The sequence below is a fragment of the Gadus macrocephalus genome, chromosome 2 (genome assembly GCF_031168955.1).
Source record: "Gadus macrocephalus chromosome 2, ASM3116895v1".
In the NCBI taxonomy this organism is placed as follows: Eukaryota; Metazoa; Chordata; class Actinopteri; order Gadiformes; family Gadidae; genus Gadus; species Gadus macrocephalus.
In genome coordinates, this window is record NC_082383.1 from 22,158,547 (window position 1) to 22,170,746 (window position 12,200).

General features: G+C 44.6%; 1 protein-coding gene across 3 annotated transcripts in view; it reads right to left on the reverse strand.

The window, feature by feature from the left end:
- The window catches only part of LOC132452990 (cytosolic phospholipase A2 gamma-like), a 13,020-nt gene extending 1,455 nt beyond the window's left edge, over window positions 1-11,565 (reverse strand). Inside the window, exons 1-12 of one of the 3 annotated variants that reach the window (XM_060045852.1) lie at window positions 11,285-11,565; window positions 9,285-9,398; window positions 7,603-7,745; window positions 6,501-6,702; window positions 5,949-6,054; window positions 5,637-5,777; window positions 5,233-5,310; window positions 3,011-3,142; window positions 2,726-2,866; window positions 1,084-1,167; window positions 745-896; window positions 181-352 (exon numbers count right to left, since the gene is read on the reverse strand). In XM_060045852.1, coding sequence (XP_059901835.1) covers window positions 181-352; window positions 745-896; window positions 1,084-1,167; window positions 2,726-2,866; window positions 3,011-3,142; window positions 5,233-5,310; window positions 5,637-5,777; window positions 5,949-6,054; window positions 6,501-6,702; window positions 7,603-7,745; window positions 9,285-9,398; window positions 11,285-11,404 — 1,585 coding nt within the window. In that variant the 5' untranslated portion in view covers window positions 11,405-11,565. The remainder of the gene's footprint in view (window positions 1-180; window positions 353-744; window positions 897-1,083; window positions 1,168-2,725; window positions 2,867-3,010; window positions 3,143-5,232; window positions 5,311-5,636; window positions 5,778-5,948; window positions 6,055-6,500; window positions 6,703-7,602; window positions 7,746-9,284; window positions 9,399-11,284) is intronic. The other 2 variants (XM_060045859.1, XM_060045867.1) reach the window with 2 other exon arrangements.
- Window positions 11,566-12,200: the final 635 nt, after the last annotated feature.

Here is a 12,200-nt window from a genome sequence, read left to right on the forward strand (position 1 = left end):
GCCAACCTTTGATTTTCTTTGGCGAATAAACACCCCAAAGATCAGCGTAAAGATATATAAATCTAAAGTTTTGAATGTTAACATTTGGTATTTCCTTCGGCCACAGGGCGTAAACAAGCCACCTAACAGATATTATGGGGCAACCATGAACATCCATACGAGACATAGTGACCGCTAGACCTTTGCAGTTGATCCTGTTGAAAAGAGGCATGAATATGATGGTGGGTTGGTCATTCTCCCCCGGGAACACGTAGAAGTCCTTGGGCCAGTCTTTGTCTAGCAGGACCTGCTCGTCTATCACTGGGAAGGGCTTCCCAACTGCAGCTGCATAGTCCCTGGCAAGGGTCAGAGTCTGGGGCCAAAGGTATGGTGCAGAGATCATGGTTATTATTGGTGATGATATCAAGTGTATGAAGTCATTTCAAGATTAAAAAAAAGTATTCCCTTTTGGTAGATCAAAACAAAGTCAGTTGTGCAATCAGTGTTTCTGATTGACTCCAGAACTACACCATCTCCTGCGATACTATCGGCGATAGATTTCATAGTATCACCACTTGTGGAAATCTGTGTTTGGTCTTGGTTGATTTTAATTCCTCGCCCAATAGGAATCTAGGAAATTAATCTAGATCATATCGTTTTAAAAGGCAAACAGAATTTGAATGTGTTTTGCTTCAGGGCACAGGGCAATACTGATTGGTTTCATGAAGGCAGAAAGTGTGTGGGAGTATGGGGAAGTCAATTCACCTCAAACATTTCCCCGGCACTGAACTCTGGTGCTATGAGGAGGTCTACGTCCCTCTTCTTCCCCAAGAAGGGTTCATACGGCATGTTGATGGAGATGCCCGCGTCGATCAGGTTTAACACCCTTGACTGGAGACAATCAGGGACCTCCGAATCTGCCCGTCAACCAGGAAAGAAAGACTTTCTCCTTAAGATTTCTTCAACATCTGACTCTATTGAAATCGACTTGGATAGTATTCTTTCACATCTTTGACGATCAATTTATACTTCATTGGTTTAAAACAATATGTAATTGACCAAAAAGTAATAATCTATTGGCTATAAAGCGTTGAGCTGTCTGACCTTTGACCGCGTAAAGGAAGTTTTCTGTTGTTCCCCACTGCCATTTGATCAGCAATGGGAGAACCACTTCCATCAACTCAGTAGCTGCAAAACAGGATGAATTCATCACTTAAGCTCAACGCTTGGCACTGAATTCATGGCGTACTGTAACGATCACATGATCCTATTTTCTAGAAAAGGGGGAGGTTATCAATAACATTTGAAAACTCTTGACTCCAAAGAATGAAACCCTTTGTTCAAGAAACGAAAAAATGCATTCAATTTAGAAAGCCCTTTAAATGTGATACATCTACGGTCTACTCTTTACAGTGTAAAGAGTAGACCGTAGATGTATCACATTTATTATTATTATTATTGTATCACATTCATTTTTTTATCACACACGACTTATTGGTTCTCAAAGTGTGGTCCGCGGGCCAATGGCGGCCCGCAGAAACATTCCTGGTGGCCCGCAATGACATAAAGATGTAAATGAAAAAAAGATATATATATATTTTTTTAATATATCAATATAAATTTTTACTAAAATAAATAAATATAAGGAGAAAAGTCGACTCTAGATTTCAATTAAATCCTGTTATATTTGTTAGTTTTAATCCGACTGTTCATTACTTTGAAAGGATGAACCTCAAGGCCGATTTAGGGTCGTTTTAGACGCAGAGACGTAAGCACGTAATTTACACAAGGGACTTGTTTTAGACAAGTTTTGATTTACGGTTCCTTAAGGTTCCTTAAGGATTGCGGGTGTTGCAAGGGGATTCTCCGCCAGAACAGTAGGGGGAGCAACGAACGAATCTGTGGGCGTTGAAATCGCTGGCTTGTTTATATTTATGCACTTCCAGTATTTTCGACGAGAGTAGCAGTAGCTAAGTTTAGGTTTGCGGTCTTTTTCCACACTCTGAACGATGTTAAGGTTGAGTCGAAGACAGTTGAGAGAGCTGAAATGTGAGACTCCTGAAAGGATGTGGTTAGCTGGCCAATCACAGTCTTTGCGAGCTGCGTAGGGCCGTAGTGTTTTAGTCGCATAGTCAGGAATTTTGGGCGACGCACTTAAGCACGTAAGGGGGGATATTTTACCGCGCAAGGGGGGTTATGTATCTTACGTGCTTACGCGTTACGTCTAAAACAGAGCATATATCGGCCTTTAGTTTCGTGATTTAGACCTCACTAGACCCCACTCCCAGAGGTCCACAGTGCAATGTTTTCTTTCACCACTGGGATGCTGATGGCGTTTCCCGCCTGATTTTTTTTTTTCCTTTGGCGGCCCTCAGTCAAATTGTGGGTTCCTAAATTGGCCCTCAGCTGTCAAAAGTTTACACCAATGCTGACCACAAAATTAAACACATAATCTTGTTTTTCTGATTCCTATTCACTACTCTCTGTCCAGCCGCTTTGGATTAAGTGTGTGCAAAACTACTTCAAGTAAGCCTATCTGATGATAACAATGTTGTGGTCATGTTGACATTTCTTCCATGAAGTCTCTATCCTAGAATGATTCTCACACAGACAGATTCGTTGGCGGCCCTGATTACAACAAAGTGGAAGTAACACGCATGCGCATCACGTGACTGTATCAATGACGCAGGCCTGTGCTGTTCTGTATCAGGCTGTGTATCCTGAAGGAAGACAGTCACTGACTGACCTGCATTTTTCTGTAGCCCAATGTTCATTTCCGCGACCCAGGTCTGGACGCTTGCAACCAGCGCCAGGTTCTTGCGCTGCAACTCTTCAACCTGCTCCTCTTTGGTCATCGTGTGCAAAGGCACCTCCTCGAGAAGTATATCTAAGGAGAGGGGGGGGGTGAAAAGGGTCTCATAAGTAACATATACGCCTACTTCTAGTTGTTATTCACCAATGAGGCAACATTGTACAGGATTATTATTTATTTTTTTTTATCAATAAAATCAAAGCAATGAAAGTCCCTGACCAGACACCCTTTTCTGCAGCTCTTCCACTTTAGCCAAATCCGTGACATCGTTGATCCCAGATTTGAGCAGCTCCAACAGAATATTCAACGTGAAATAAATACGCAGATGGTCCTTCACGGCTGTAGGCCTACCTGCAACGCCAAAAGAAATGGCACAGGGCACACTGCAGATGAAAACAACATGAAGCTCACTTATTGAACGTGTGTAGCCGAATGCAAAACATGGAGCACGACACAATGAGCACCATCGTATCTAAATGTGGAGGCATGGATCTGTGCCAGAGCCCAGGGTGTATCTGATCTAACTCATAAACAAACTAACCTACTAACTAACTCACTATCTTGGCCTATTGGTTTATGTACGTAACAGGGAATGTGGACAAAACAGTAGTTGGGCCCATAGGCGTAGATTACGCCGGGGACACGTCCCCACCAGATTTCGTCGAGATTCATTTTGTACCCACCACTTGTAAAAAATAAAATAAAAATCAAGTTGAATTATTATGGATCATTACACGGGTCTTCTCAATGCCATGGAAATCTCTGTTCACTTGCATGGGCTCTTCACAACTTCCAGCGGTGAATTATATTAATTATATTAATAATTATATTAAGGTGAATTATATTAATTCACCGTTGCTAAGTATAATTGACCACCGTCATTTTTTGGACTTTTTGGCTATAATGACGTCTTTGGCACTCCAAGTAGTCCGGTAACTTTTCAACCCCAGCGTCTTCGGTTGCTAAGCGACGTCAACGTCTTTGGCGGACTATTTCTCTGCTGATCAACACTACGAATGCTGGTAACAAATAAATTGTAAAAAGACACACTGAAGTAATTTTTTCGTTTTGGCACGTAGCCGTGTAATAAGCGGGATAATGTATAGAACGTCGCCGGTCATTATCAAAAAACTGTTCGCCCTGTCTGGGCTTATTTTCCCGGCATTTTATACATTATCCCTTACTTATTACACGGCTCTTCTCAATGCTGTAGACTGCTCCATTGACTTGCATGGGCCTTCCTAACGTTCAGCTCTCAATTATTTTTGTTTATTACACGGCTCTTAATGCAATGGAATGCTCACCCAGCATATTTGACCGCTTTCAAGGAAAGTGTTTCTTTTTGCCTCCGATTCACGTCATCTGTATCACTCTGCAGTCCGGTAACTTATCAACCCCAGCGTATTTGGTTGCTAAGCGACGTCAACTACTTTGGTGAACTATTTCTCTGCTGATCAACGCTACGAATGATAACAAATACAACGGAAAAAGACACACTTTGTGAAGTTATTTTTTCAATTTGGCAAGTAGCCATTACTATTGTGTTTTTTGTATTCAAGTGGTCGGCTGTTTTAACTTTCAATTGATAGTCGTTGGAGTCAGTCTCTTGTTGACAAAAATGACTTTTGGTCATTCTTGCTTTGCCTGAATTCTGGAATAATTGTCAGGGGGGGGAGTGCATGAGTTTTGGTCAGAATGCCGGCTAGTTTTGATGGAATGCGTGTTGTGAAATGAGATCAGCCAGCTCATGATGTGATACAGCGTTGAGCTAATATTTTTTTCTTTTTCAATCTTGACGACTTTTGTAGTGCTGTGTGTAGCCACACGTTTGGCACTTCTGAACTTAAACACGCAGTTCAATTCCTTTCCTAGCTCCTCTTGTTTATGTTGTTAGCTTAGCCATGTCATGTCACGTTTTCAACATTGGATACATGGAGCAGAACATAGTGGGTCATATGTCCGATGCTTTTTGGAAACGTTTTCTTCATAAAACGTGCCAGACAGATTTTGTATACATTTTATTCCTTAGTAATTAGCTACATCGGTATGCCGTCTTTCGGAACCTTTCATTACCGACACTACAGGGAGAAAAAAGATTGCATCCTCATTGTACCCAGCACTTCTGAAAATGTACTTCCGAATGCGTCTCTGTCCCCAGCACATTTCAAACCAAACTGACGCCCATGGTTGGGCAACTTACTAACTAATAAACTATCTAGAAATCAGCGTGAAGGCATTGGCCAACCTGCCTACATCTTTGACTTGTTGGATCCTGGACATTAAAAAGGCATTCAGTAGTTCTGCAAAGTCAATAGCAGTGATCAATGTGGTGACCATTCTTAAGAGTAAAGAGTTCCTCGGTGATGAGATGCCGTCTTTTTAGGATGACAATGCTGAGGTCTTCCATATCAAGGCCTTATGAATGGTTTTTAATGGATTACCAGCTGTTGACATATTCATCCAAGGAGGCACCATCTCTGCAATGCTGTCCTCATGTGCCAAAGCAGAACCCACAATACCTGCAGAAGAACAATACGATGCACGCATACACCCACCCACACATACACACACACAAACACACGCATAGACGCCATCACAAACACACACAGAAACACACACACACACACACACACACACACACACACACACACACACACACACACACACACACACACACACACACACACACACACACACACACACACACACACACACACACACACACACACACACACACACACACACACACACACACACACACACACACACACGGAAAGTGCTGTGGAATTAGAAAACAAACATGAAACAGGAATTTTTCTTCTTTTATATTAACCAGGAAAATAACCTTGCAGTTGAACCATATCCATCTCTGGCTTCTGCTCCTTGAGCTCCCCTCCCTCGAAACCGCTGCCCAAGTAGGCAGTCGAAACAAAGAGACCCAACTCTGGGAAGCCTGCCTCATGAGGGGTAAACTCAAACCACACAGCTGAGAGGGAGAGGGAGAGTGGGAGAGAAATCCATTTCCTTATAAATCCAAGTTTGTATTAATGTGTTCTTTTATTCGTGTGAGTGTGAGTGTGTGTGCGTGTATGTGAATGCGTTTGTCTCAATGCACGTGCGTGTGCTTTTGTATGTGAGTGTGTGTGTGTGGTCCAACCTTCTGTTGTGTTCGTATCGAAGCACTCCTTCTCTATGGCGCTGTAGACGGGGTATGGGTTGGTGCTGTCTCGACTGGCCTCGGCTGACAGGAGACGTTGATCCATCTATGCGACACCAGACACACTCTCAATGGACAGACATGACTGTTTGGCTGAGTTTGTTCTTGGTGCCTGAGGCTGTATTATGAGGGTTCAGGGACGTGTCAAAAGGATAACGATTATCTGTGTCAACACATTCATGGGGTCCGTTTTGCGATGCGGGAGAGAAATGTTAATAGTTGCAGTCCGACTATTTGCTACGCTTAAAATGGATCTTAATTCACAGCTTATTTTTCCAGTATAAATGCATCTCCTTAAACATAACATCATTAGCCTCATAGCATAAAGTAATATATATGCTCTCCTTACTTTGTCATTAACTAAATCTCCCTCCCCTAGCATCGATCGTTTTTAAGTTTTAGGAGCACCTTTCATCAAGGCTAGACTGACCTGCAGAGAGAAACAGAATGTGAGCTCTGTATGAGATCAGCATGGCTATAGATAAACCTTACGTGGTTCATGAAGAGATAAGAGGTCAGCAGACCCCAGATCTCTGACAGGGAGAAGTCCTCATCTTTGGACTTGGTCTTTAGCCACCGATAAGGCCCAGTAAATAGGCTCAACCAAGTTGTTTCTCTGTGGCCCCCCAGTCTGGAAAACACTGGCTCCATGTTGACACTCCACTGAGGATCACTGTACAGTAAAGCCAAGGTCCTAGGAGACACGCACATGAACACACACATAAACACACACACACACACACACACACACACACACACACACACACACACACACACACACACACACACACACACACCCCCCCCCCCCCCCACTGGCTCCATGTTGTCACTCCACTGAGGATCAGTGTATTCTGGCATCCCAGTGGTACTCAATAACCGGCCACACACTCATCTACTTCATAGATCTGTTCTGTTGTTTACTGCAGCCACACTGTCAAGACTCTTAATCAATTAGAGCGCATAGCTATCTCTGCCTTTAACCTATATAGCTCAATGTAAACATGATTCTAGAGCCCACCTCGAATATAATCAGCGACACCACAAAGCCTGCACCGCTTATTACTGAACCTTGGGTGGATACATCTCTTTAATCAGGTCCAAGCTGTTGGTGAGTGTTTGAAAAGGAGGGGTAATTGCATTCCTGACCCTTGCCATTAAACTCCTTGCACCCTCCTAAGCATCTAAGCAGTATCATTTTTCAAATGAATGTCAACAGGCTCTTCACTACATTTCAGTCCTGTTTTAGAGTGGTTAATAGCCCTGAGACGACACGACTTATACTTCTTTACGATATCATTTTAGGGGACCCCCCCCCCCCCTATTGTAGCTCCCTGCGTTCCTGTCTCAATCAACACAGCCTCTCTCAACAAAACCTCTCCAATATTCAACCTGTTCAAAGTGCAGCAGCAGGACTGCTTGCTGCTGCATTTGTCCGCGGGCCGCGCTTTGAGAACCAATGCTTTAAGTCGAACCCTCACGTTAAAATATTCACGCTGAGCAGCCACTCTATGGTAATAGACAAGCAAGCGTCAGGCAAATGTCAGCAGTCTATATTGACGCTAGTACAGTTCTAAGCCGTGTCCCGGGTAGGTACCATGTGGACCCAGACACTCCTCCCATGTAGAGCAGGGTGTCCAGCAGGTCGTCCTGCCCCATCTGCTGGAGAGACCCCAGGAGAGCCACAGCCGCCCTCTGCCCCCCCCCAGAGCCCAGCAGGGCGATGTGGGGCACCGAGTCCTGGAGGTGGGGGTGGGGGGGGGGGGAAGGAGAATCGCTCAAATCATAAAAAAACATTGAGTACAAAAAATGCCTAAATTGCGTTCTACATTTTGTCTTAACCTACTGTAATGTGTTTATATCTCATTAACCCTTGTTTAGAAAATAAAATATCCACATGGATAATAAGTAAAATATATAAAATATATAAGATATGCTTTGCATTAAATATAGACAAAAAAAGGACTAGTGCAAGCATATTAATAATTTAAACAGTATAGCAGTACAAGGATAATGTCTAAAGAAAACCAGTATTAAATATGTAAACAGTAATACTGCAAACAGTAGGATAGTCAGTCCAGGCCAGGAAGGACGGAGGGGTTGTTCATAAAAGCTAACATAGCCAGTAAACAATGTGACCGCAAGCAGGGGACAGTCAGTACACTGTTAACGGGAGGGAGTGGAAGTGGTAGTGGTGGGAAGGGGGACAGAAAACCCAGAGAAGTCTATCCCTCCTCTTCCTCTCTTCAGTGACACTGTGTTGGCTTTCACGCATAAATCTGAATGGAATTTTGTTTTGAAAGAGCTCTTATTTTGAAGGGCAGTTTTCACCCCAATGTTTCCGGGTCATAGGTTTGTTTTGGTTCAGTAGTCTGAGGAGGCTAACCGAATTTGCATAGCTACATTTCTGTGTTCAACCGCATGATTGTATCACTGTAAACGTCAGAGGCAACGTCGTAAGTTGATCATTTCATAATTACATTCATAAGTTAATGTTAGAAAGTACTATTTACATGAAAAATGCATGTGATATATTTTTTGGCTAAAAACGTTTTATTTACATTTAATTACATTTGGAAAGCACCTGTTGCAGAGCTAAATGGTCATTTTCGTATTTGTCTTGTTACAGTTTTCACTCTGACCTTATATGAGAAAAAGAGCCACAGTAAAGAGCAACTAATGGCGCGTTTCCACTGCAGGGTGCGGTACGGTTCGGTTCGCAAAGGCGCGGTACGGATTGCGTTTCCATCGCCAAAAGTGGGCGTTACCCGGTCTGAGCCGTACTCGTTTTGCCCTCGTCTTCAGTGCTCCTCCGTTGGGGTACTGAGACGCCTGAAAGGGTGCCGGAAAATTCGAGCTACACACCCCCTCCGTTGATTGGTCGACAGAATCGTCACTTACGGGCGATGCAGGGATAAAAACAAACAGTAGCCTCGAGGTATAATTCTTTACAATTAACATGTCGCGTAAAACGCTTGCTTGGGCGAACAAGGAAGTGGAGACGTTCCTCTGCATTCTTTGGGAGGAAGACGTTGTTCACGATGTTTACGTAGCTGCCGCGGCGATCGACATCCGGCCTACCATAAAGGGTACTGTCGGCGGTGGAAACGTGACCTCGGAACTGAGCTGGGCTATACCGCCCCCTCCCTACCAGACTTGAGGCGAACCGAAGCGTAACGCATCCAAGGTCAAGGTGACACATCTGACCAAATTGGGTGGTCTGCCCATGGCATTAAATGGAGGGTAAACGGTTGGTGTGGTCCACCTTATGTAACTCACCGCTGTGCTGCTGATGTTGAGTCTACCAAGGGACGCCAGCACCACCTCCTTCCTCTGACGGATGAACTCCGCCTCGCCGGGGCTCAGAGCGTTGCTGGGCCCGCGGACAAGCTGCTGGGAGAACAGTGGAATGACAGAGTGTGAGTGTGTGTGTTGGTCTACAGGCGCAGGAAACCGTGGTGTCCTAGGACAGGGGTACCCTGAATTGTCATCGGGACCTTTCGCGGGCCACCTCGTATGCAAAAAAAATGTATGCTCTGCCAAAGCATGCGGAGAAGATTCATCAAAGAGCGCACAACGGCACTCCACAACACAATTATCACAACGCAATTACTACCACAACAAAGCCTTGGCCATTGGGCAACAGTGCAATGTTGCGCCCAGTGTTCAAATAAGCTCCTAAAAGCTACCTTTTTAATAATAATAATAACAATTCATTTTATTTGAGGGCGCCTTTCAAAGCACCCAAGGTCACCTTACACGGCATTTTAAAAACAAAAAACAAAATCAACAATCATAAAAAACACAAGAACAAGATGTGTTTTGAGACGGGACTTAAAAGTGGAAAGTGTCGGAATTACGGATGTCAGGTGGGAGGGTGTTCCAGAGGTGGGGGGCAGATCTGCTGAAGGCTCTGGACCCCATGGTGACCAGGCGTGCGGGAGGCACAGTGAATTGAATGGAAGAGGAGGACCGGAGAGTGCGGGCGGGTGTGTTGGTGTGTAGGAGTTCACAGATGTATGGAGGGGCGAGGTTGTGGAGGGCCTTGAAGGTGAGGAGCAGGATCTTGAAGTGGATGCAGGTTTTGACCGGGAGCCAGTGAAGCTGCTGAAGGACAGGGGTGATGTGATTAATGGAGGGGGTTCTGGTGATGATGCGGGCGGCAGAGTTCTGGACCAGTTGGAGTTTGCGGATGGACTTGAGGGGGAGACCGAAGAGGAGGGAGTTACAGTAATCGATGCGGGAAATGACCAGGGTGTGAACAAGGATGGCTGTGCTATGGGGTGTGAGGGATGGGGGGAGGCGGTTGATAATGCGTAGATGGTAGTAGGCAGACCTGGTGATGTTATTGATGTGTGCTTGGAATGATGGTGTGCTGTCGAGGATGACACCCAAACTCTTAACCTGAGGGGAGGGGGAAACTGAGGTGTTATCGATAGTGATGGAAAAGCTGTCAGGTTTTGTGAGGGTTGATTTGGTGCCGATGAGGAGGACTTCTGTTTTTTTGCTGTTGAGTTTGAGAAAGTTGCAGGTGAACCAGGATTTTATTTCTTGTAGGCAATCGGAGAGGGAGGTGGGAGGAAGGGTAGAAGTGGGCTTGGTGGATATGTAGAGCTGGGTGTCATCCGCATAGCAGTGAAAATGAATGTTAAATTTACGGAAAATATGGCCGAGTGGAAGTAGATAAATGATGAACAGGAGGGGGCCTAGAACAGAACCCTGGGGAACACCGGTAGTGACTGGAAGTGACTGGGATTTGAAAGTTTTGAGTTGGATGAACTGAGTACGGCCGGAGAGATATGATTTAAACAGTGCAGGGGTGTGTCAGTGATACCAATGGAGGCCAGTCTGTCAAGGAGGATGTTGTGTGAAATGGTGTGGAAGGCCCTACTCATTTTACATACCTATAGGTACCTCCCTATATAGGCAGGTTTGTTTACATATTTCATTAATAATTGAACAATCTCTCTGATGCTGCAGCACTCTGCCCTGTCTCTCTGTGAAGCCTGGGGCCCCTGTGTTATAATTTCTGTTACATAGAAATGTACATAGTCCGAATCGAGGGAACAAATGCAAATGGCAAACACACGCACAAAGAAACATCAATATACAAAATCTGTGTATTTCATATTTCCGTGTGGATTTTTACCAGATGTGAACATACGAATAGAATAGCATAGTACACAATAGATTATTTAAGTGTGATTTGGCCTGTGCACAACATCACGAGAGGAGAGCGAATGGCAGACTTTGGCGTTCAGGTTATGAATCCCTCTCACCTTGGCACTGGTCTCTGGGCTGGGCTCCGCAGTGGCGTTCACAGGCTGGGCTAAAAGACCTCGGAGTGAAACACAGACGAAGCAGGCCAGCACGACCGCGCGGCCACGACAGGACACCATCCCGGGAGGAGCGATGGAACAGGTAGTCTGAGTAAGAACGGGAGGAAGGCTCTCTCTGGGGCTGTGTCTTCTGCTGCAGCAGTCTGACCTGTGTCCCTGTGTAGCCCGGAGGCGCTGCTAACCCTTTATGGAAACCTGTGTTTGGTTCAAAGGAACACACGCAAATACAATCAGCAAACACAAGAACAAACAAACCCACGCCACCCCCTTGTGTTTCACAACCCAGCTGTGTTTCGTAATTCTGTGTAGATTTCATTCAAATGTGTACACACTGAAATAATGATGCAATTATGCATTATTTGCAAACCCAGATTAATTTATTTTTGGGGGGGGGGGTTCTATGAGGAACATTCAATAATTATAGACATAATTGTTACCTGGCTTCAATTAAACACTGATTGTTCGTCACCAATGTGATGAGCACTGCAGAAAGCACTAAAACACACGCAACGTTAAGCATGTTGTATTAATGTATCCATGCTTCATGATTTCTCTTTTAGATCTTCTTCTCCTGTCTTTTTTCTCCGAGGCCTTAGGTTTCCAGTCGATGTCACATCTGACCCTGTGGAACCATCCAGGGCTGCGACTGAGACACAGGGGCCTGCAAGTATCCTTCTTTCCCACCATAGATCTTGCATGAATGCGTAATAAGCGCGTATGCACTTTGCTCTGGAAATCTATCTCCCAAAATCGTCGTGTAAGTGATTCTTTGCTCAAGTATTCAGCCGTGAAAAGCTACAAATGAATCGGTTTGAGTGGAGCAGTTGATGCTGGAAGTGCAGTATATATATGAATG